General features: G+C 45.6%; 2 protein-coding genes across 7 annotated transcripts in view; one reads left to right on the top strand and one right to left on the bottom strand.

The window, feature by feature from the left end:
• Nucleotides 1-326: 326 nt before the first annotated feature.
• On the bottom strand, nt 327-12,866 carry MAP1LC3B (microtubule associated protein 1 light chain 3 beta). The gene is made up of 4 exons (XM_022582968.3): nt 12,715-12,866; nt 4,683-4,738; nt 1,999-2,105; nt 327-834 (listed from the first exon to the last, which is right to left on the bottom strand). The coding sequence occupies exons 1-4, from the start codon at nt 12,752-12,754 to the stop codon at nt 660-662; spliced, it is 378 nt and encodes a 125-aa protein (XP_022438676.1). The 5' UTR covers nt 12,755-12,866; the 3' UTR covers nt 327-659.
• A 7,378-nt stretch (nt 12,867-20,244) lies between these two features.
• Nucleotides 20,245-24,566, top strand: part of FBXO31 (F-box protein 31) — a 43,646-nt gene continuing 39,324 nt past the window's right edge. For 2 of the 6 annotated variants that reach the window (XM_022582971.3, XM_022582969.3), the window contains exon 1: nt 20,249-20,633. In XM_022582971.3, coding sequence (XP_022438679.1) covers nt 20,285-20,633 — 349 coding nt within the window. In that variant the 5' untranslated portion in view covers nt 20,249-20,284. Of the gene's footprint in view, nt 20,634-24,566 lie in introns of all 6 variants that reach the window. The other 4 variants (XM_022582972.3, XM_022582970.3, XM_089903388.1 and 1 more) reach the window with 4 other exon arrangements.

The raw sequence follows: 24,566 nt of genomic DNA, 5'->3' as shown, positions 1-24,566 counted from the left end.
AGTGGTATTTTTCTGCGTTACTGCCTAGAGGACAAACCAAATGAAAACTTTGTGACAAGAGCACTGATGTGAAATAATACACTTATTAGCAATCAGGAACCCTGGACAGCAGCTCAGCTTTCTTATTTCCTATACACCCGCGTGCACCCTGCTTTCTGCCAGCTATTATGGCAAATGGGCTGGGGGTGGGGGTTGGCTGTGCCTGACAATTTAGGCTTAAAGATCCTCTTAAGGAGATTTCTCTAGTTGAGTAGAAACCCTTCTACAAAAAGCTGGCAGGTTCTCTTCTCCAGAGAGAAGACTGAATGTCTCTCTGAATGCTCAAATTGCAAGTTCCTTTTGGGGGAAAAACATTAAAATAACTTGAAGGTCTATTTTATTGGCAACTTAGAATGCAAAGTATTTTATTTTTAAACTTCTAAATGTGAAAACAAGACAGCTTAGGTTAAATAATGAAGTTTCCCAAAGCTGAATGTGCTCATTTGGAGCTCAGCTTTTCTGCCTGAAGTACAAAAAAACAACTTGCTAAAAACTCCTAGGCAGGAACACTACTACTGTTTTGATGATCTGTGATTAGGTGAACTGATCAATCTCAGTTGGTAACATCCCTTTTTCATTCCTTGGTTTAAATTCTAGAACAGACACATTTTCTTTTAGTCTTACACAGACAATTTCATTCCAAAAGTCTCCTGAGAGGCGTATACCATATACAGGAATCCATCTTCATCCTTCTCGCTTTCATACACTTCACAAATTGGCGTGGACACACTCACCATGCTATGTCCATTCACTAACAGGAAGAAGGCTTGATTAGCGTTGAGCTGTAAGCGCCTTCTGTTGAAAGAAAACGTTAAGAAATACTGATACATCAATACCTAGGGAGAATGTGTAAAAAATATCACCCACCCTGGATCAATATAAAAGTATAAAGATTTTGGGCTTCCCTGGTGGCGCAGTGGTTGAGAGCCCGCCTGCCGATGCAGGGGACACGGGTTCGTGCCCCGGTCCGGGAAGATCCCACGTGCCGCGGAGCGGCTGGGCCCGTGAGCCATGGCCGCTGAGCCTGCGCGTCCGGAGCCTGTGCTCCGCAACGGGAGAGGCCACGACAGTGAGAGGCCCGCATACCGCAAAAAAAAAAAAAAAAAAAAAAAAAAATAAAAGTATAAAGATTTTGTAAATGCTGCTTTTGGCAAAATGAAATATATGCCTTACGATGACTTGAATGTTTCTTCTCATAAGACACAGGATGTTTTCTACGACTATATGCATGGTAAGTATTAATGATAATCCTTGCTAGATCATTCTTACTACTTTCCTGAGGCCAGCTTTATTTATTTATTTTGCTAATTAACTATTTATTTGTTTTTGGCTGCGTTGGGTCTTTGTTGTGGTGCGCAGGGCTTCTCACTGTGGTGGCTTCTCTTGTTGCAGAGCACGGGCTCTAGGCATGCGGGCTTCAGTAGTTGTGGCTCGTGGGCTCCAGAGCGCGGGCTCAGTAGTTGTGGTGAACGGGCTTAGTTGCTCCACGGCATGTGGGATCTTCCCGGACCAGGGCTTGAACCCCTGTACCCTGCATTGGCAGGCGGATTCTTAACCACTGCGCCACCAGGGAAGTCCTGAGGCCAGTTTTAAAACTAGTATGCTATCTGAGTAGCCACCAGTGTCTAATGTGATAAAAATAGTTCAAAATATAATTTACAAACTAAGATCTAAGCTGATGCAATTTATTACCATCGGACCACGTCTACATTCCCTTAACTTATTTTCCTATATAAAACTTTTCTGATTAAGAGACATCTACATAGATGTTATGATGAAAGGATCGGAAGGGACTTGAGATCCAGCAGGTAAGAAATAGAAAAACTCAGAAGTGAAATGTCTTACAGTTTTATTAAGTTGCATAGATTTTTTACCAGAGCTAGACTGAAGATTTATCTGTAAGCCTGATAAAGAATGAGAAGTTACCCAAAGAAATAAAGTAAAAAGATGATTAAATACCTAATTATCTTGATGAGCTCACTCATGTTGACATGATCAGGCACCAGGAACTTTGTTTTATCCAGGACTGGAAGCTGCTTCTCACCTTTGTATCGTTCTATTATTACCTAGAAAAGAAGCCAGAAAAGTGATTTCAAAATAGCCGTTGACAAAGAAAAACCGATAAAATACTTCCTATGTTGTAGCTGGCACATGCCAAAATGGGGTTTAAAACAGCACTTCTGTTCCTTATGAAATATGGTGCACAAGACAACATGGCTGCCGTCAGGGAGGGGCAAGGTAGCCCTGAGGTGGGGAAAGAAACTTTGCTATAAATTCTGGTATTTGGAACCATGAAAATATACTACCTAGTCAGAAAAAGACCCCAAGCCTTATAACAGCAGAGACGCTGGGTACCAGCTCTAAGTGTAAAGATCTGAATCTATGCCAGTTCTACTATCACCATTTCCTAGGACATGACGAGAGTCTTTTAATAAAACTTTTATTAAAAGCGTAAGTAAGATCTTAACTCTGGTAATAGACTCAAATCCTAAGTAAATATTTGAGAAGCAGAGACCATGATTAGCTGGTCTGGAGATACTTTTTTTTTTTTTTTTTGCAGAAGTCTCGAAGATCCTGCCATTTTGATAAAATATCCTTGATGAACTCTGCAGGGAACAAAAATAGTTCCACATTATGACTTGAAGTAAATCCATTAGCTCCTTGCCATGCTTCCTCCTTTCCATAAAGGAAAAAATGTTTTCTAGTTCTAAGCCACTTTACGTAGGCTCTGACAGCAAACTGGTGACTGCCCTTGAGCCTCAATACTACCTGTTTACTGCACCAGAGACATCCTTCTCCACATAGAGCAATTCTTTACCCGGTCATGACAATGAGAAGTTGTAAGATAGGAATGGAAAATCTTCAGAAGAGGGAAAAATGCTTGTATGTATATTGCTGCACTGCACGGGGCCTACATGAGGTTCTGCGTAAGGCCAGGTCAAGCTGTCGTCACCCTCCTTGGTAAGATCAATAGCTTTATCTCTGAGGTGTGTTCAGAACATGGTATCTACAAGTATGAATGTGACTTCTGTAAAAAACCTAAAACTACTAGCAGAAAAAAGATGACTGTAGATATACGCAGACATTCGCATTTCAGAAGGAGGCTGTGGAACAAATACTGGCAGACTGTTGGGCTGGCTATTTGTCTCCAGTGACTGACGAGTACCTGCTAGCAAAGAGACGCAGCAGGTACTCAAAAGTGAAGAAAAACCTTGAAAAGGAAATTACCCAGAAGCCTCATCCCCAGGCCGTATGTTGGCCCTGAGTGTGAAGACAGACTGAAATTTCCAACCAGTCCAAGAAACGTATCTTCTAACTACAGAATCCTACAGTCATGACACTGCTGAGCAGACCCATCCTATTCTCCCTTCTGTGCACCTCACAACCCCAGCCCCACAGATCTTCCCATCTTCTTTTCCCCCACTTTGGTATGAGATGATCAATCAGAAAGCCAACCATGAAAGCTTCTGCAGAATTTAGCAGTGGAGTTTCTTTGGAAGTGGTCTGTAAGAGGTAACAATCATGTCCCCAGAATTATGCAAAATTTTCCAACCACACGGGTGGATTCTCTTCCCATTGTATAGATGAGGATATGGCTGCTCCTCTCAGAATTTTAGTAATGAGCCCAAGATCACTTAGTAACCTTGAACCTAAGGCCTGAACTCAGCCACTGTCTGAAGCCAAAAGCTCCTCGACCATTTCTCTCTAGACCTAGTGCCTCAGCAGAAACCTATTTAAGGTCCACCACCAAAGGATCCAGGGCACACAGGACACTGTTGGCTGGGCACAGCAATAAGCATCTGAGGTCCCTACACATGACAGGAGCAGCATCTTTCCTCAATCTCCTGCAAAGAAATAAAATATAAGGAGAGCCTTCTTGCTCTGGGGCATCAAAGTCAGGCAGCCTGGAATGCGCAGTCACATTTAAATCTTGAGGGCTACTGATTTTCCCGCAGCAGTAGTCTCTGCTTGCTTCAAAAGAGGGTGGATACCAACTTTCACTGATAAAATACCAACAGATCTAGCCCCTCTATCCCTTCCCCCGCAAGCAAAATACCCTTGATTTGTGAAGCGTGTAACGTTAACACAGTAAACTCAGACTTAGGAGGAAACAGAATGTGATTAGATTAAACTGTAGATTAAGGTATCTCCATTCTAGGTCATGAAACTGACACACCAGATGCATAGCTGAGGATTCCTATAGAAACCCATCAGGTAGGGACTTCCCTGGTGGTGCAGTGGTTAAGAATCTGCCTGCCAATGCAGGGGACACGGGTTTGATCCCCGGTCCAGGAAGATCCCACGTGCCACGGAGCAACTAAGCCCGTGCACCACAGCTACTGAGCCTGTGTGCCTAGAACCTGTGCTCCACAACAAGAGAAGCCACCGCATGAGAAGCCTGCACACCTCAACGAAGAGCAGCCCCCCATCACCGCAACTAGAGAAAGCCTGCGTGCAGCAATGAAGACCCAACGCAGCCAAAAATAAATAAATAATCAAACAAACAAATAAAAAATAAATAAATATAAATTAAAAAAAGAAACCCGTCAGTTAGTCGCACATAGCGGCACTGTACTAAAGTTGTATTCAGGCCGTGCTCTCTTCCGCGTACATTAATAACAACTGAAACAGAGACTACCTACCGGAATTTTGGTAGGATGCTGCTCTCGGATAAGTCGGACATCTTCTACTCTTTGTTCTGCAAAGGAAAGGAAGAAACACAGGCATTATTAAGGGCCAAAAATGCAGCTTCCTTCCTGCATTTTTACCTGGTGACTTCCATATCCGAATCCACCTATCCTTAGCTGTGGCAGAGCAAAGCAGTAAAGACATCTTCCCTGGAACTGACAGAAACCAAACACCAACACTTCATGCCTGGCAAAGGTTGGTATACAAGATTAACATACAGAAATTGGTTGCATTTCTTTACCTTAACAATGAGATATCAGAAAGGGAATGTAAAAAAGCTACCTTTTAAAATCACACCAGGGACTTTCCTGGTGACTCAGAGGTTAAGAATCTGCCTGCCAATGCAGGAGACACGGGTTCGAGCCCTGGTCTGGGAAGATCCCACATGCCGCAGTGCAACTAAGCCCGTGCACCGCAACTACCGAGCCCATGTACCTAGAACCCGTGCTCTGCAACAAGAGAAGCCACCGCAATAAGCCCACATGCTGCAACGAAGAGTAGCCCCCGCTCGCCACAACTAGAGAAAGCCTGTGCGCGGCAACAAAGACCCAACGCAGCCAGAAAAAAAAAAACAAACAAAACCACACCTTAGGAATAAAGCTGACCAAGGAGGTGAAAGAGTTATACACTGAGAACTATAAAACATTAACAAAAGAAATTAAAGATGATTCAAAGAAACAGAAAGATATCCCATGCCCTTTGATTGGAAGAATATTGGTTTTTTTTTTTTTTTTTTTTTGGCTGCACAGCATGTGGGATCTTAGTTCCCCGACCAGGGACTGAATGTGCAGTCCCTGTATTGGAAGGGCAGAGTCTTAACCACTGGACTGCCAAGGAAGTCCCTGGAAAAATATTGTTAAAGTGGCCATACTACACAAAGCGATCTACAGATTTAATGTGATCCCTATCAAATTACCCATGATATCTTTCACAGAACTAGAACAAATAATCCTAAAATTTATACGGAACCATAAGAGACCCAGAATTGCCAAAGCAATCCTGAGGAAAATGAGCAAAGCAGGAGGCATAACCCTCCTAGACTTCAGACAATACTACAAAGCTACAGAAACCAAAAGTGTGGTACTGGCACAAAAACAGACATATGGATCAACGGAACAGAGCAGAGAGCCCAGAAATAAACCCACACACCTACGGTCAATTAATCTTCAACAAAGGAGGCAAGAATATACAATGGAAAAATGACAGTCTCTTCAGCAAGTGGTTCTGGGAAAGTGGGACAGCTGCATGTAAATCAATGAAGTTAGAACACACCTTCGCACTATGCACAAAAATAAACTCAAAATGGCTTAAAGACCTAAATGGAAGAGAGGACAACCATAAAACTCCTAGCTAGAAGAGAGCAGAGGTAAAACATGCTTTGACATAGATCACTGCAATGTTTTCATAGGTCAGTCTCCCGAGGCAATAAAAATAAAAGCAAAAATAAACAATGGGACCTAATCAAACTTACAAGCTTTTGCACAGCAAAGGAAACATTAAAAAAGAACCGAACAGACAACCTACAGCATGGGAGAAAATATTTGCAAATGATGCGACCGACAAGGGCTTAATTTCCAAAATATACAAACAGGTCATACAACTCAACAAAACGAAGAACCCAATCAAAAAATGGGCAGAAGACCTAAATAGACATTTCTCCAAAGAAGACATCCACGAAGACATCCAATAGGCACATAAAAACATGCTCAACATCACTAATTATTAGGGAAATGCAAATCAAAACTACAATGAGGTATCATCTCACACCCATCAGAATGGCCATCATCAAAAAGTCTACAAATAGGGCTTCCCTGGTGGCACAGTGGTTGAGAGTCCGCCTGCCGATGCAGGGGACACGGGTTCGTGCCCCGGTCCGGGAAGATCCCACATGCCGCGGAGCGGCTGGGCCCGTGAGCCATGGCCGCTGAGCCTGCGCATCCAGAGCCTGTGCTCCGCAACTGGAGAGGCCACAACAGTGAGAGGCCCGTGTACCGCAAAAAAAAAAAAAAAAAAAAGTCTACAAATAACAAATGCTGGAGAGGGTGTGGAGAAAAGGGAACCCTCCTACACTGTTGGTGGGAATGTTAGCTGGTGCAGCTGCTATGGAGAAGAACAGTACGGAGGTTCCTCAAAAAGCTAAAAATAGAGCTACCATATGATCCAGCAATTCCACTCCTGGGCATATATCCGAAGAAAACTCTAACTCGAAAAGATACGTGTACCCCTATGTTCGCAGCAGCACTATTCACAATAACCAAGGCATGGAAGCAACCTAAATGTCCATCAACGGAGGAATGGATAAAGAAGATGTGTTACATACATACAATGGAATACTACTCAGCCAAAAAGAATGAAATAATGCCATTTGCAGCTACGTGGATGGACCTAGAGATTATCATAGAAAGCGAAATAAGTCAGAAAGAGAAAGACAAACACCATATGATATCAGTTGTACATGGAGTCTAAAATATGACACTAATGAATTTATCTACGAAACAGAAATAGACTAACAGACGTAGAGAACAGACTTCTGGTTGCCAAGGCGGACCAGGGTGGGGAGTGCTGGATTGGGAGTTTGGGACTAACAGATGCAAACTACTATATACAGAATGGATAAACAACAAGGTCCTATTTTATAGCACAGGGAACTATATTCAATATTCTGTAATAAACCATAATAGAAAAGAAAAAAGATTCAGTGAGAATGTTGGTACACCCCTTGCAAATATCTGGCACATAGTAAATGCTTAATAAATGCTAGCTGTTATTAAATAAAAAATGGGGGACTTCCCTGGTGGCGCAGTGGTTGGGAGTCCGCCTGCCGATGCAGGGGACGCGGGTTCGTGCCCCGGTCCGGGAGGATCCCACATGGCGCGGAGCGGCTGGGCCCGTGAGCCATGGCCGCTGAGCCTGCGCTCCGCAGCAGCAGCAGAGGCCACAGCAGCAAGAGGCCCGCATACCACAAAAAAAAAAAAGGAAATAATGCCACTTGCAACAACATGGATGGACCTCGAGATTATCTCAGTCAGACAGAGAAAGACAAATATCATCTATGGTATCACATGTAAAATCTAAAAAATAATACAAACGAACTTATTTACAAAGGGTCTGGAGAGCTTCCAGGTGGCAGGAGAGTGCAATCACCGAAGTCCATGGAGACAGAAGCTCCTGTGCTCAGCAATCTTCCGGACCTTACCCCATGTCTCTCTTCATTCAGCTGTTCACCTGCTATGCTTTAATATCCTTTGCAATAATCTGATAATCTAGTAATTAAAGGCTTTTCCTGAGCTCTGGGAGCCACTCTAGTAATTTAATCAAACACAAAGTGGTCTTGGGAAACTGATTTACAGCTAGTCAGAGCAAGGACCTGTACTTGCAATTAGCCTTTGGTGGGGGGCGGGGGGGGGCTGTCAGGTGGGACGGAGCCCTTAACCTGCTGGATCTGAGGCTATCACCAGGTAGTGCTAGAATTGAGTTAAACTGGATGACAACTAGCTGAATTGCTTGTCTGGTGTCAGAAGTGAGCCGCACTGTTTATGGAGTACTGCAGAGTAGAGGGGACACAAAGGAAGAGTTTTCCTTTCTATCATCCTTAGAACCCCGCTCTATTTCTAGGGGTGTCATGGATACTTCAGCATTTCTCTCAGCCCTAAGACCTGTCCCTATGTCTGTCCTACCCCAGAAAAGACGCTCCACCATCTACACTTAGCTATCAGCCATCTTCACAACAAAAACCTCCATCTTGTCAGAGTAGATTTCACAAGCAAGGGGAAATCAGAATTTAATTAATTCACTGTAGCCAATGAATAGTAAGTTTAATACACCCCGAAATGTTTCACATTTAAAAGCTCATCCAAAAAAATTTAAAAGGTTCAAGGAATCATTCAGGCATAAGGGGGAGAGAATTTTTTATGCAAGGAAAACAGGTTTATTTTGGTGAGTGGAGCAGGAAAAAACAATATGGGCTCTAAATGTGGGGCTTCAAAGTCCAACTACAGCGTCAAAAGTTTTCTTTATCTTGATTTATCCCCAAAATATGATCCAAAAAGGAAGGCAAAAATGATTATTTTCATTAAAGGTGGGACAACAGAGGAAGACAAGTGACTTCCCTAAGGTGAAAAGAGTAGTACCAAAGTCCTGCAGGAATGACTTTAGCATCCTGGCCAGTTGTAATGAAAATCCAGTGGTGAGCCCAGAGTGGTTAAATAAATATGGTATATGCTGACGCCTAACTCTGAATAGAAGGCTGTTTTTAGAAGCCAACAGTATATTTAACAAAAGCATTACCAACGCCACTGATCAAAGGCACACAGAGAGCACTTCTTTTACTCAATTATTTTCTTAATGCTGTGATGACCTGTTTATCGTTTGCCTTTCTCAACAGACTGCCCCTGGCAGTCAGGGATCCAGCTCTAGTCATGTCTGTATCCCCCAGGGCTCAGGCTTGTACATGGATGATATACTTCCCCAGATTCCTCTTCCTGTCTCTAAGAACGCTTATAAGCCTTACAAAAATAGAAACTAGGAGTCTAAGGTGTCTTATTTGCAAAGATGCTTTGAGATGGATTCCCTAGGGCATTTAAAGTAAGGCTTACATATATTTTCCAGGATTTAGTTCACTGAAGTGGAACCATAAATATTTTCCCCAATATGCCTATAAATAAAAAACATAAAATCCCACCCATCAGTGAGTGACACAGCGTAAGAGCAGGGAGTGTTACCTAGGTGTTGGCATAAATCTCCTTCTCCAGTCTCCCTGTTACATAGCTGGAGCTATTTATTCTAGACCATCACATGAACTTCCGAGACATGCAGACCTTTTGTTATTGATGGTGAAGCTTAAGATCTAGGTTTAACATTGAATCTCAGCAGAATGATGTCTAGGAGACAGATCTGTTATTAAACAAACTAGGGCAACCCTAGAAGAAAATGGAGTGAGATTATGACATTTGAGAAGACTGAATCCAAAAATGTTTGCTCAAATACAACTTCTGAAGTTGATAAAAATTTTCAAACCATTTGTAAGGAAACACTATTGCCTCTTGACTCAGAGTGTTGGCCCACTTCATGTACTGGAAATGATGGCTACCTACTGGAGGACAGAAGAATTCCTATCAGAAGGGTACAAGTCCAGACTCTGCCACTAGGTGGACCATGATTTCCACCTCTCAGGGCCCCACCCAGTTTCTTTGGCCACAAAAGTAAGTGGTTGTTTTGGGCGAGCCCTAAGATTCATCTCAACCCTTTTAACCCTGGTAGAATATATCACAGCAGAGATATACTCAATTTTTAATTAACCTAAACTCACTCACTTGGGAACAGTACTGTTCAAGCTAACTGGGGCTGGTCTTAGTGTCTATAAAAAAAGGTATCTCCAGGGCTTCCCTGGTGGCGCAGTGGTTGAGAGTCCGCCTGCCAATGCAGGGGACGTGGGTTCGTGCCGCAGTCCAGGAAGATCCCACATGCCGCGGAGCGGCTGGGCCCGTGAGCCACGGCCACTGAGCCTGCGCGTCCGGAGCCTGTGCTCCGCAACGAGAGAGGCCACAACAGTGAGAGGCCCACATACCACAAAAAAAAAAAAAAAAAAAAAAGAAAAATAAAGGTATCTCCAAACAACTTATTTCCCTCATTTACTGTGTTACAAATCTCTGAAAATTGTCAGTGCTGATTACCATAATCAGTAGCAAGGAAAGGTAGTAGCCATTAAATGATGTGATATTTTTCTGCAAAATGACTATTTTTTTAAAAATTATTTTTATTTATTTATTTATTTGGCTGTGTTGGGTCTTCATTGCCGTGCGTGGGCTTTCTCTAGTTGCGGCGAGCAGGGGCTACTCTTTGTTGAGGTGTGCGGGCTTCTCACTGTGGTGGCTTCTTGTTGTGGACACAGGGTCTAGGCACGCGGGCCTCAGTAGTTGTGGGTCACAGGCTCTAGAGCGCAGCCTCAGTAGTTGTGGTGCACGGGCTTAGCTGCTCCGCGACATGTGGGATCTTCCTGGACCAGGGCTCGAACCTGTGTCCCCTGCATTGGCAGGCGGATTCTTAACCACTGCGCCACCAGGGAAGCCCTGCAAAATGACTATTAAAGAGCCCTTTTTAAAAAAGGGGGGGACGGGGGTAATCCTAGGAGTTCTCTTCACAAGGAGAAAATTTTCCTTTTTTATTTTATCTATGAGAAGATGCATGTTAGCTGAACCTATTACGGTAATCATTTCACAATATATGTAAACCAAGCCATCATGCTGAATACCTTAAATTTATACAGTGATGAATGTCATTTCTCAATAAAAGTAGAAAAAAAAGAATCAGAGTCAGGAGACCAGGGAGAAAAAAAGGAGGAGTGGGAGTAAAGGTGAACAAAGAGGAAACTCCACAAATACACTAATGGAGAAAAAAATGAGGCATACCTGCTGGTCTACCCTCAAGGCCACAGGCACCAGGGGAATTCCTTCTAATTCGCTATTTTATTCTCATTTATTCTCACTTTTATTCTAGTTATTCCTCACCTTTCCTACTCTTACCACCTGCTCTTCTTGAGTGATTTTTCTAGATAACCTAAAAATACTCTAAGCAAAAAGAAAGTAACTATAGTATTGGTCATGAGAAAATGGGCATCTTTCCCATACAAATGTCCCCAGTTAGCTTTCAATGCCAGAGTCTGTAAGGACAGAAGCCAGATACAACGGCAAATCTGCTCTAAATGCTGTTCTCATGGCTGCATAAAAAGTAAGCAATATTCATGAGTATCAACTTGAGTTCATGAAAGTCACTAAAGAGAAAATTTCTTTAAAAAAACAAAAAAAAGACACGTCTAAGTTTTGCTAACCAACCGCTTCAAGAGGCTGAAAGGATATGCTCCACAGGTCAACGGTGAATTTCATCTACTGGAGCTTCCAAGGCACAAGAAACAATTATCAACAACGAGATCTACAAAACCATATCCTAGCTCAAGTGAATGCTCGGCTCTTTCTAGACTCCAGGAAACTAGACAAAAGTAGACGAAAGCGATACTTACTGCTCAAGCTCCTAAAGATTAGAGCAGGAAGGAACGCTGGTGCCGCCCTACTCCACCTGGCCTTCCAGGGCTGGGATAAACAAGCCCTACACAGCGATATGCAAGGAGGCCACGTCGTTACTGCAGAACCGTCTTGCTTAAAGGGAGCACCAATCACTTCCTTCCCATGGGTTTTGTGGAGGAGTAAATATTGTGATGGTGTCACCTCCAGTTTCAACCAAATGCCAGCAAGCTAACTGGGGATTCTAGCCTGAACTGGGAGAGAACGGATTCGCCGCTGCTGTCAAAGAATGCTGTCGCACGCCGGTTAGAAGAGCCACCCACCCTAGCTCTTGTGCCACAAATAGGACCAAGACGTCCCGGCCACGCGGGGCTGCAGGGGAAGGGGCAGGCGTGAGGAGGCGCGGCCTCGGAGTCACTCGTCTCCACGGAGGGCCTGACGCGTAAAGGGACCAGGTGTGACCCGGACGACGCACCAAAAGACGACTGCCTTGCACCCCCGCTGCCACCACTTCCGAGAACCTGTCCCAGCCCGACGCCCGGGCCAGCCTCCCCTACAAGGAGGGCACCCCCTGCGCGGCTCGCGGTCGTCTCGTCGTGGGGACCTAACACCCCAGGGCTGGACGGCTGACGGGCCCCGAGCCCACAACCCGCCCGGCCTCCCGGGGCCAAAAGGTGATTCAGCAGCTCCGCGCCAGTGCGCCCTCGGCCCCTCGGCCCCCGCACTCCGGCCCCTCGGGCCCGCAGTCCCCTGGGCCCGGCAGCCCTCGGCCAGTCAGGCCCCCGCCTCGGCCCTTCGGCCGCCCGGGCCCGGCCCTCCCGCAGCCCCCGCCTCAGCCTGGCTCAGCCCCTCAGCCCTCGGCACCTCGGCCCGTCCGCCCTCTCTGGAGCTCCTCCGCCAGGGCCGGCCCCACCGCCTCGGCCCCTCAGGCCCCCGGCCCTCCGTCAGCGGCCGGACCCGCGCCACCCACCGAAGGTTCGGCGCTGTTTGAAGGTTTTCTCCGACGGCATGGCGCGGCACGCTGGACGGGGTCGGCGAGGTGGAGAGTCCCGGCGGCTCCAGGCGGTGGCTAAGACGGTTCCGGCTGTGGCGACAGCGACGGCTCTTGTGTCTTCTCAGCCCGCAGCCGCGTCAGGTGACCTGCGCGGCGTCCCGGGAGGCGGGGCCAGGAGCGGGCCGCCGCCGTCGCCATGGCGGGCGTGGCGGAAGCAGGACGAGCGCCGCGCCCGGGGAGGGGTCGGGACTGGCGGGAGTGGGGGCGGTCGGCGGCCCGCGTGGGGAGCGCGAGCGCTGGATCGGCCTGTGACCCGCGGAAACGCGCCGCGGAGACACGCACGGTGCTGCCCCTGCGGCCGAGCTTCCTCGGCTCGGCCTCGCTCCTGTTCCCGGTGCCGGTTCTGATGCCTGGTGATGTTTGCACCTGAAAATAAAGGGGTGTTGTGCCCCTGCCTCCTTTGGGGCTGCTGGTGCTTTTCCGCCGGCGGCTTTTTGTGTCTTTGTTTTCGTTGGCTTCCACGTCAAGTACGTCTCAGTTTTCTCTTCTTTTTTAAGGAAACTGTCCACTGGTAACTTCCGGCACGCATTGTCCCAACTAGGAAAATAACCGCAACTGTGTTATTTCAGGTTATGGTCGGTAAAGTCCGGCCCTGGAGAAAGTCCGTGCCCTGAGCTCAGCATCCGACCTCAGGTAACTCAGGTGGTCGAATGAGCCCTGGGCATCACCTTCGCTGACAGGGCGCGGCCCTGCCCACACCTGGGCAGGCAGGGTTCACTGCCTTTCATTCATCTCTGCTGGTCTCAGATACGGAGTCTTACCCGTGTTCACACCGCTCAGCCTTTAAAACACTAACTAGCTGAGCTACCTTGAATACGTAACCATTTTTCTCAGTCTCCGACTCGTGTGTAAGAGGGCAATACTATTTTAGAACTCCAAGTGCTTTCTGAGGAGCAAATGAAAGGAGCCTGGTAGAATATAGATACTACGCAACGTTTAGTTATCAAATCAGTTATTGCCCAACTCAAACATCTGATAAACAGGTATCTGAATGAACAGCACGTGATTCTTTGGCTGTTTTTGCTGTTTAGTATTTCATACTTTGAAAGTATTTTCCCCTTTTTGAGTTTGTAAAAGCCTTTCTTAAAATGTCTGTTTCATAAAGTAATTGGATTGTGCTAATATACAGTTATTATACAAACGTACAAAACCTACTAAAATATATTTCTCAAAGGGGTTCCAATGCACCTGGAATTCCTTTCTCTACAGAGTAGCCAAGTATCTTCTATAATTAGCTGTCAGAACAGTGATGTTAGTTGTAGCTCTACTGTGCCGCTATTTACAAAAGAAAAGTGCATTTGTGCATATGTCACTTTCCCAGGTTTTTTTTTTTTCCTCCTCTTTCTGTCACAGTTCTTTACCTTGAAAAATCTCTAATAGTGTACAGTTAATAAAGATGACTTAAACATTCTGTCTGCTTTCCAATGTTCCAAAGGAAGGTTTTAAGGTCCAAGTGTACTGTCTTGGTTGTTTTTGATTTATTCTGTGACGATTAGGGGGGCGCGGGGAAATCCAGTAAGTGTACCTACCCTCTGCCAGACACAGGATGATCAGCTTCGTAGTCTTAAATGAGAGCGTGGACTGTGTATTGCTTTCTTTTCTGGGTTTTTATGATATTGAGTATTGACTGGTGAGTGCTTTTTTGGCTTAATTGGTAGTTTGTAAGAAATGGACTTTTTGTTCCCTTGCTGGACAACTGTTCCAAATGCAAGAGGAGTGGAAAAAAAAAATCGATATCAGGCATCTGGAGCTGGGGGGAGGGGAAGGAGAGTTTCGTATTTTCCCAGTCCCTTAGGCATCCATAAAGCTTTACCAAATAACCTCAGGCCTTGGGTTCACTGCCCCAGGGATTACCTCAAGGGCTGTGATAGAGATGGGACAGGATTACTCTTTGTGATTTTCAAGTACTGAAGTGCACATTTACAGTGATTGCTATGCTATTATCTCCACTTTCTACTTGAATCTAAAACCACACTTCCCTATAGGTGTCTCAGAAAAATCATCCAGAGCAGTTGGTGTGTAAAGGTGTCTCATGAGCATGTAAGAACAACATATTGAAATAAAATATAAATTATATTTAGTTTACTAATTTAGTCATATGCAAATAGCAAATAATATCAACCAAGAAGTACCATAACTTCATGTAAAATTTGAAAACAAGTGTGCTTGAGTGTATGTGAAAAATTTCATGTGCCCCCAGATTGCAGTTTTGTTTTTGTTTAGTTCTGGCTGTGCCATGTGGCATGAGGGATCTTAGTTCCCCGACCAGGGATGGAACCCGTGCCCCCTGCAGTGGAACTGCAGAGTCTTAACCACTGGACCACCAGGGAAATCTCCCCCCAGATTGCAGTTTAATATATGTCCGACGTAGTAAATGATATCCAGAGTGGTAAATTAATATCATGATCTATTTTAAGCTAGTTAATATAAGAATAGTACGGTTTATTTTTAAACGATTAACAAATATTACTCTTCTTTGAAATAATCCACATACAGTAGAAAAGACCGCATCTGTCATGTGAATTTATTCAGTGTTTTCTCCAGAAATCTCATGGTACTCTTAAGCTATTAAATAATCATTCTAGAAAGCCAAGCAGTGTCAGTTTTAAGTAACTCTTGCCCTATTTCTTTCTATAAGGTAACAGCTAGAAATTGAATATGATGTCCCAGCATTAGTGAAGTAACATGCTGTAAATCATGCTGTCTCGCTATTTCTAAGAATCTGTTAAACGAGGCATGAAAAAAAAACAAACACAAAGAGTGAAACATTAACTGGCGGCGCAGAACACGTTAGGGTTATTTTGCCACACTCAGTATGGAGGGCAAGTCACACTGAGAGTTAGTTCAGCTCTTCAGGCCTGCCCGGCCTGTCCTGCCTCCCTTCTTTCTGATTGGGAAAGATATTCCACCCTCCTTGCTGTCTGGGCCACTATTGGCCAGTGGTCCAATCAGTCTTGTGTCATCTCTGCTCTTTAGCTAAAGTAAACAAACAAGTATTGCTCAAGAGCAGTGTTCCCGCTGTTCTCAGAAAGGACTCAGCCAGGAGGGTTTTGCAGTTGATGCTCCACAGCTTGCAGTCCTTAGGAGGGTCTTCACCAGGTCCAGGAGGGATTGTCCGAAGCGAGAAAGGCACCATGTGGAAGTGCTTCCTCTCCCAGGACGCTCTGGCTCTGGTGTACAACTTCAGAAACCAGCACACTGGTGCATGCAGGAAAGTGATCTCAAATCACTCCTAAAACCTAACATTGTCTCTTAAGTGAGTGTGTAACAACTAATGGAGCTGGCAGGCATTCCACAGGGTTTTTTTCTCTGTTGTAGTTTTTTGCTTGTTTAATTCCAAACAAATTCTGAAGGATTGCTATTTTTCCAGCTTTTTGCCCATGCTGGGACTAAAGGATGTAATCATTGAGACTCTTATTTCGCACCTCAAACCTCTTGTTTAGCCTTTGAATATTTTCCCTTCTTTCCATTCACCTTGACTGTTTCTTCTGAGCAGTGGGCAAGATGCCATTTTTTCACATCTGGATTCTGAGAACCAGCATGGGGAAAGTTAACAGGGTTTTCTTAAGTTCAAGAACTACTACTTTCAGGGGCAACCTGAAAGAACGACTACTTTTGAGGCAACCAATTGAGAAATGCCTCGTCCTGTACTCTACTAATTTCCTTAGTTGTTATCAGTTCTCACTAACAAAGACTTCATTCTTATATTCCCGACATACTGTTAAAACAAATGATCTCTTGGTGCAGCCGCTGTGGAGGACAGTATGGAGGTTTCTCAAAAAATTAAAAATAAACCTACCATATGACTCAGCAGTTCCACTCCTGAATATATGTCTGAAAAAACCCCACTAATTCGAAAAGATATATGCACCCCAATGTTCATAGCAGCATTATTTACAATTGCCAAGATATGGAAGCAACCTAAATGCCCATCAAGAGATGAATGGATAAAGATGTGATATATATATATGTATACACACACACACACACACACACACACACACACACACACACAATGGAATACTACTCAGCCATAAAAAAGAGCAAAATTTTTCCATTTGCAGCAACATGGATGGATTGGAGGGCATTATGCTAAGTGAAATAAGCCAGACAAAGACAAATACTGTATGATATCACTTATACGTGGTATAAGTAAAAAATACAACAAACTAGGCAGCTACTCACCTGAGTCTGCCCACTCTCCCACTGAGATGGTACTTTCGCTTAGTAAATCCTCACTTTGCTTTCTTGAAAAAAAATAATTAAATTAAAAATACAACAAACTAGTGAACATAACAAAAGAGAAGCAGACTCACAGATACAGAGAACAAACTAGTGGTTACCGCTGGGGGGGGCAATATAGGAGTGGGAGAGAGGGAGGCGCAAATTTTTGGGTGTCAGACAGGCTCAAGGATGTATTGTACAACATGGGGAATAGAGCCAAACTTTTGTAATAACTGGAAATAAAAAGTAAGCCTTAAAATTGTATAGAATTTTAAAAATTTTCCATAAAAAGGGCCTCTTCTATCTAGGTTTTTCTCATTTATGAATGTATCCTCCTTAGCGTTCTTTGTAAGGGATACAGTTCTATATAAGGGATTGTAAAAGCTTCAGGGACACAAAGCTTTCAGGGTTCAATGTGTAATAGTTCTCTGCTACAGCCTAACTCTTTGCCTCTGGTCCCTCTCCACCGATATGGATTACCCAAGCTCTCACGGCCATCCTTTTCTTTCTGTTCTGATGGTCAGCACAAATTCCATCCTTTCACACCTTTGTGGGTTATTGTACACAGCGCTCTGTGGTTCCTGCTGTCAAGAATATATAGATTTAGAGGTATCTTTTCACTGAATTATGCATTATTCAAATTATGAACATACGTTAACCATTCTTCTAAAGATGGAAATTTTTGTACATTTTAATGTACTCTAAACTGTATTTTATTAATACTGTATTTTATTAATAGGACCTGAGAATACTGTATTTTATTAATAGGAGAATACTGTATTTTATTAATTGGTGAATACTGTATTTTATTAATAGGACTTAGTAGGGAGTAGATAGATTTAAGAAAACAAACTGATTGAAATATACAACAGCAAAGTTCATGCTTTACAATCTATGGGTCCACAGAGAACATACCATGTAGGTTAGTCAGGCATTCTATAAATATTTATTACATTAGTTAATGCATTTCTGTTTGCTGGGAGACTTGCTAGCTTGGATGGTTCAGGTGATATATCCACTAGTCTTCTCTAAATCCGGTTCACGTTCCTCACTTTTTAGCCTTCTAGCCAGTTTATCATTTGTTCCTTTTTCATTGAACATTTAGTCAATACACATTTGCTGATTACATGATGTGTGTTAGCAGGTCTATCATGTGACAGGAGATACATCTAGTAAGGCTGCTACTAAAGGAAGCAAATGTTTGTAACAAAACAAATGATGGTGCTGTAATAAAGGGACATGCTGAGAAGGGGTGGCTGTTTACTGGCATAGACTGGGGAGAGGGTTCTCCTGGCAGAGGAGACAGCTTGAACAAGGGGCAGACACGGTGAGTTTCAGTAGAGACACAAGAGATGATGCCAGACTGGGAGGTTAAGACAGGATTGTGAGGTACTTTGTGTGATGTCATAAGAAGTCAATGGGGCCGTTAAATATTTCTAAATAGGTGAGTGAAGTGATGAGTATGCTTTTGTTTATGTGTTGCTATTTGCAGGAAGAGGGTTCTGATAACAGGGTGGAGGACAGTTTGAAAAACCGTTGAGATACAGGGAGGGCAGTTACATGTTTTTCTTTTTTTTTTTTTGAGTGTGGAGTCTTTTTTTTTTGGAAAATTTATTTTTATTTTTGGCTGTGTTGGGTCTTCATTGCTGCGCGCGGACTTTTCTCTAGTTGCGGCGAGCTGGGGCTACTCTTCGTTGCAGTGTGTGGGCTTCTCATTGGGTGGCTTCTCTTGTTGTGGAGCACGGGCTCTAGGCGTGCGGGATTCAGTAGTTGTGGCACGTGGGCTCAGTAGTTGTGGCTCGCGGGCTCTAGAGCGCAGGTTCAGTAGTTGTGGGGCACGGGCTTAGCTGCTCCGTGGCACGTGGGGTCTTCCCGGACCAGGGATCGAACCCGTGTCCCCTGCATTGGCAGGCGGATTCTTAACCACTGCGCCACCAGGGAAGTCCCTACATGTTGTTTTTCAATTGCCTGGAGTTGAGATGGTCAAGGTCTGAAGTACAGAATGGTTACTTCTGTCAGAAGATGAACTTCCTTGTTTATGGGATTCTGTGGACTGGGGTAGGCAGCCCTCTCTTCTGCTTGGAGACCTCCTTAGGGAGGTAGCGAATAGCCAGGACCTTGTGGAGGCTGGGCCCAGGGAACTGGCGCGGTCACTATTTTCTATTTGAGTAGAAATAGAAACACTGACCAGAAACACTGGGGTGGGCTGTGGATTCTTAACTTCCTTGTGGGCTCTGGTTAGTCTTCCTTTTGGGCTCCTGAAGGGCTCTCCAGCACTTCAGGGCGTTGAAGTCAGTCTTGACCAGAAAGGATTTGGGCCCACCCAGGCAGAGGCTCCTATAATCCTGTAATCTTCTAATCACATCCATACCCTTGGCCCTCCTCTCTGGACAGTTTCTTGTTATCAGTGCTCCTTAAGGTGAAGCCACTGTCAAGGAGAAGGTCTGCACATTCTCCACCCCCGCCCTAGGCCCCAGTCAGCCTCCAGAACCCAATAAATAAGGTAACTAGGGCACAGCAAGATCAGACTGACTACACACCTAGCGCGAGGTTCTTGGTGTCCTCTGGGGAGTTCTGGTGGGCTCCTCCAGGTCTTCCTGGGAGGTCCTCGGAGCAGTGTCCTCAGGGCTTTCCTGGAGGATTCTTCATGGAAGGGTGCTCAGGGGGGGTTCTTGGGGGGCAACTCTGGGCCTTCCTGGGGAGTTTTGCGGGGGCCCTTCGGGCCTTCCTGGGGCATTCTGGGTTGGGGGGAGGTGCCCCGTAGGGTGTTCGGGGCTGATCTCGGGAAGAGTGCGTCAGCCACATACTCGGGAGGTGGTAAGTTCAGCCCTCACACCCGACAGCGCGCCATTTGCTGCCCAGGCGCCGGTCCCCCCGGGGGTCGTGGGGTCGTGGGGCCGCGGGGAGACGGTCTCAATGACACGGGAGGGCGGGGGTAGGCGGGAGGCATTCGGGTTCGGCCCAGGTCTTTGCAGGTTCCCCCTGGTGGGCGGGGCCAAGCCCTAGACCGCGAGGTCGCCTATGCATTCGGGGCGTGGCTTGACAGTCGGGAGGGGTGTGGCTCGAATCCCAGGGGCGTGTCTTGCTTTCCTGGGGCAGGGGCTCGGATCCTCCGGAGGGCGGGGCTCGGCTCTCCAGGGGGCGGGGCTAGACTCTCACCGGGGCGGGGATAGGCTCCCTTACGGGGTGGGGCGGGGCTCGGCTCTCTGGCGGCGCGTGCGCACCGGTGGCGGCGACGGCGCGGCGGCCGTCAGTCGCCGGCATGGCGGTGTGCGCTCGCCTCTGCGGCGTGGGCCCGTCGCGGGGATGCCGGCGCCGCCAGCAGCGCCGGGGCCCGGCCGAGGCGGCAGCGGCCGACAGCGAGCCGGACACGGACCCCGAGGAAGAGCGCATCGAGGCGGGCGCGGCGGCGCTGGCCGGGGCGGGGGGCAGCCGGAGCGCGGGCCCCACGTCGCCCCCGCGCTGCTCGCTGCTGGAGCTGCCGCCCGAGCTGCTTGTGGAGATCTTCGCTTCGCTGCCCGGCACCGACCTGCCCAGCCTGGCCCAGGTCTGCACCAAGTTCCGGCGCATCCTGCACACCGACACCATCTGGAGGCGGCGCTGCCGGGAGGGTAAGTGCGTCGGGGCGGGGCCTGGTTGAGGGGGCTTGGCCGGGGGAAGCTCTGGGCGGGGTCACCACGGGCTCTGGAAGGGCACCTGCCTCGGAACGGTGCTCCAGGAGGGTCCCGGCAGCCGGGGCGTGCTGTGACCCCGGGGGGCCCTACCACAGACTCGGGACCGCGGGTTCCGGGCGCGGTGGAGTTCCGGGTGGGCGGCGGACCGGGTTCTGCCTGCATGGAGTGATCAGAGAGGGGTGAGGGGTCCCCCAGCTGCGGGGGCCAGGACGCCGAGGGCAGTGACGCGAGCTGGGGCTGAGTTTAGGCCGGGGAGCAAGCTGACGTCTGTCCTTGGTCCCCAGTCCTTGGGGGCGGAGCTGACGGGAACGTTAAGGGTGAACTTGAATAGTTAGGGGAGCCCGAGGGTTTGGAGTGTCTCCTGAGGGCGAGGACCTGGTCTGTGGAGCGGTGGGTGGAGCCGGGCAGTGCTGCAGGGGGCTGATGCCCCCCCTCAGGGATGGTGGTGGCCGAAGTGAGGATAGTGAGTAGTTTTGTAACAAATCCCAGGAAGAAAGCTTTACCTAATCCATAGTTCAAGTCTCTCTGTTAATTTGAACGTTGATGGATCTCTGATGTTCAGTAAGCTCTCATGTTTTGGTAAAAACAATAGGTAAGAAAAAAAAATCAAACAGCGAAGGACAACAAAGGGAAGAAAGTAAAATATCTTCCGGGACCCCTGCAATCAAAGATAAGCCATTCTTAAAATTTTGGAAAAATTTAGCATAAAAAAAGCTTCATAGTGTTCCACTGTCTATGTATGCCACAGACTAGTCCCTTACTGATAGACTTTTAAGTTTGCAGTTTTTTTCTTTTTGTAAACGGTGTTGTCAAGAGTGCCTTTGTGCCTTTTATAGGAGTTCATGGGACTTACATGGGACTTACATGTACCTTTTAGAACTTCTGAGATTATCTTCTTGGAGTGTACTTCCCAAAGTGGGGTTGTGGGCAGTGGGGTGTGCACGCTGATAACACCTTAGATACTTATTGCCCAGCTGTTGGCATTTGCACCCCCAGGAAGACTGCATGAGAAGGCCGCTTTCCAGATATCCTTCCCAGCAGGGGATCAGTCAGTCATCTTTCTGCCATAAGGCTCAGCGGTCAAGACTGATTTATTTGTAATCTGTTTATCTGCTCTGAGATCCTGGAGATGCTGCTTCACCTTCCCAAGTGTTATTGGCAAGTGCTGCTCCCATAGGGTGACTTTGAGGGTTAAATGGGATGATGCAGATGAAGCCCTCACCCCCTAAATGGTTATGATGCTTCTTGGCCATTTTAATTTCACCTCTTGTGAATTCCATGTTTGTGTTTTGTTTTGGGTTTTTTGGTCTCTTTTTTTCTTAGGGAGTTTATTTTGTCTTACAAATTAGTAAGAGCTTGTTGAATATTAGCAGTATTTTTTTTTTTTTTTTCTGTTGAGGTAAGTTCCCTCTATCCCCACTTACTGGAGAGTTTTTATCATAAATGGGTGTTGAATTCTGTCAAAAGATTTTGCTGCATCTGTTGAGATGATCATACGGGTTTTTTGTTTGTTTGTTTTTTAATTTATTTATTTTGTTTATTTACTTTGGGCTGCTTTGGGTCTTTGGTGCTGTGTGCGGGCTTTCTCTAGTTGCGGTGAGCGGGGGCTACCCTTCATTGCGGTGCGTGGGCTTCTCATGGCGGTGGCTCCTCTTGTTGCGGAGCACGGTCTCTACGGCGCGCGGGCTCAGTAGTTGTGGCTTGCGGGCTCTAGAGCACAGGCTCAGTAGTTGTGGTGCACGGGCCTAGTTGCTCCGCGGCATGTGGGATCTTCCTGGACCAGGGCTCGAGCCTATGTCCTTTGCATTGGCAGGCGGAGTCTTAACTACTGCGCCACCCGGGAAGCCCGATCATATGGTTTTTATTTTTCAATTTGTTAATGTGGTGTATCACATTGATTGATTTGCATATATTGAAGAATCCTTGCATCTCTGGGATAAATCCCACTTGATCATGGTGTATGATCTTTTTAATGTGCTGTTGGATCCTGTTTGCTAGTATCTTGTTGAGGATTTTTGCATCTGTACTCATCAGTGATGTTGGTCTGTAATTTTGTTTTTTGTAGTATCTTTGTCTGGTTTTGGCATCAGGTGGCCTTGTAGAATGAGTGTGGGAGCGTTCCTTCCTCTGCAATTGTTTGGAAGAGTTTGAGAAGGATGGGTGTTAGCTCTTCTCTAAATATTTGATAGAATTCACCTGTGAAGCCATCTGGTCCTGGACTTTTGTTTGTTGGAAGATTTTTAATCACAGTTTCAATTTCATTACTTGTGATTTGTCTCTTCATATTTTCTATTTCTTCCTGGTTCAGTCTTGGAAGGTCATACCTTTCTAAGAATTTGCCCATTTGTCCCAGGTTGTCCATTTTATTGGCATAGAGTTGCCTGTAGTAGTCTCTTATGATGCTTTGTATTTCTGTGGTGTCCGTTGTAACTTCTCCTTTTTCATTTCTAATTTTATTGATTTGAGTCCTCTCCCTCTTTTTCTTAATGACTCTGACTGAAGGTTTATCAATTTTGTTTATCTTCTTAAAGAACCAGCTTTTAGTTTTATTGACCTTTGCTATTGCTTTCTTTGTTTCTATTTCATTTATTTCTGCTCTGATCTTTATGATTTCTTTCCTTCTACTAACTTTGGGTTTTGTTTGTTCTTCTTTCTCTAGTTCCTTTAGGTGTGAGGTTAGATTGTTTATTTGAGATTTTTCTTGTTTCTTGAGGTAAGATTGTATTGCTATAAACTTCCCTCTTAGAACTGCTTTTGCTGTATCCCATAGGTTTTGGCTCATCGTGCTTTCATTGTCATTTGTCTCGAGGTATTTTTTGATTTCCTCTTTGATTTCTTCAGTGATCTCTTGGTTATTTAGTAATGTATTGTTTAGCCTCCATGTGTTTGTGTTTTTTACATTTTTTTCCCTGTAATTTATTTCTAATCTCATAGCATTGTGGTCAGAAAAGGTGCTCGATATGATTTAAATTTTCTTAAATTCACTGAGGCTTGATTTGTGACCCAAGATGTGATCTATCCTGGAGAATGTTCCATGTGCACTTGAGAAGAAAGTGTAATCTGCTGTTTTCAGATGGAATGTGCTATAAGTATCAATTAAATCTGTCTGGCCTATTGTGTCATTTAAAGCTTGTGCTTCCTAATTAATTTTCTGTCTGTTTTTGTTTTTGTTTTTGCGGTACGCGGGCCTCTCACAGTTGTGGCCTCTCCCGTTGCGGAGCACAGGCTCCGGACGCGCAGGCTCAGCGGCCATGGCTCACGGGCCCAGCCGCTCCGCGGCGTGTGGGATCTTCCCGGACCGGGGCACGAACCCGTGTCCCCTGCATCGGCAGGCGGACTCTCAACCACTGCGCCACCAGGGAAGCCCTGCTTTTCTGTCTGGATGATCTGTCCATTGGTGTAAGTGAGGTGTTAAATTCCCCCACTATTATTGTATTACTGTCGATTTCCTCTTTATAGCTGTTAGCATTTGCCTTATGTATTGAGGTGCTCCTTTGTTGGGTGCATATATATTTATAATTGTTATATCTTCTTCTTGGATTGATCCCTTGATCATTATGTAGCGTCCTTCCTTGTCTCTTGTAACTTTCTTTATTTTAAAGTCTATTTTATTTTATATGAGTATTGCTACTCTAGTTTTCTTTTGATTTCCATTTGCTTGGAATATCTTTTTCCATCCCCTCACTTTCAGTCTGTATGTGTCCCTAGGTGTGAAGTGAGTCTCTTGTAGACAGCATATATATGGGCCTTGTTTTTGTATCCATTCAGTGAGCCTGTGTCTTTTGGTTGGAGCATTTAATCCATTTGCATTTAAGGTAATTATCGATATGTATGTTACTATTACCATTTTCTTAATTTTTTTTTTTTTTT

This window comes from Delphinapterus leucas, chromosome 20 (genome assembly GCF_059928025.1).
Source record: "Delphinapterus leucas isolate spDelLeu-1000000601 "Yukka" chromosome 20, BTC_Dleu_Yukka2, whole genome shotgun sequence".
In the NCBI taxonomy this organism is placed as follows: Eukaryota; Metazoa; Chordata; class Mammalia; order Artiodactyla; family Monodontidae; genus Delphinapterus; species Delphinapterus leucas.
Note: the sequence above shows the minus strand (reverse complement) of the source record. Positions and strands in the feature narration are given on the sequence as shown.

Excerpts from the sequence above, each read along its gene's own strand:
- MAP1LC3B (XM_022582968.3), bottom strand. The coding sequence starts at position 12,754 with ATGCCGTCGGAGAAAACCTTCAAACAGCGCCGAACCTTCG. Across the intron at positions 2,106-4,682 it reads AGCATCCTACCAAAATTCCG|GTAATAATAGAACGATACAA; the intron begins GTAGGTAGTCTC and ends CTTCTTTTCTAG. Across the intron at positions 835-1,998 it reads GAGCTCATCAAGATAATTAG|AAGGCGCTTACAGCTCAACG; the intron begins GTATTTAATCAT and ends TTCTTTCAACAG.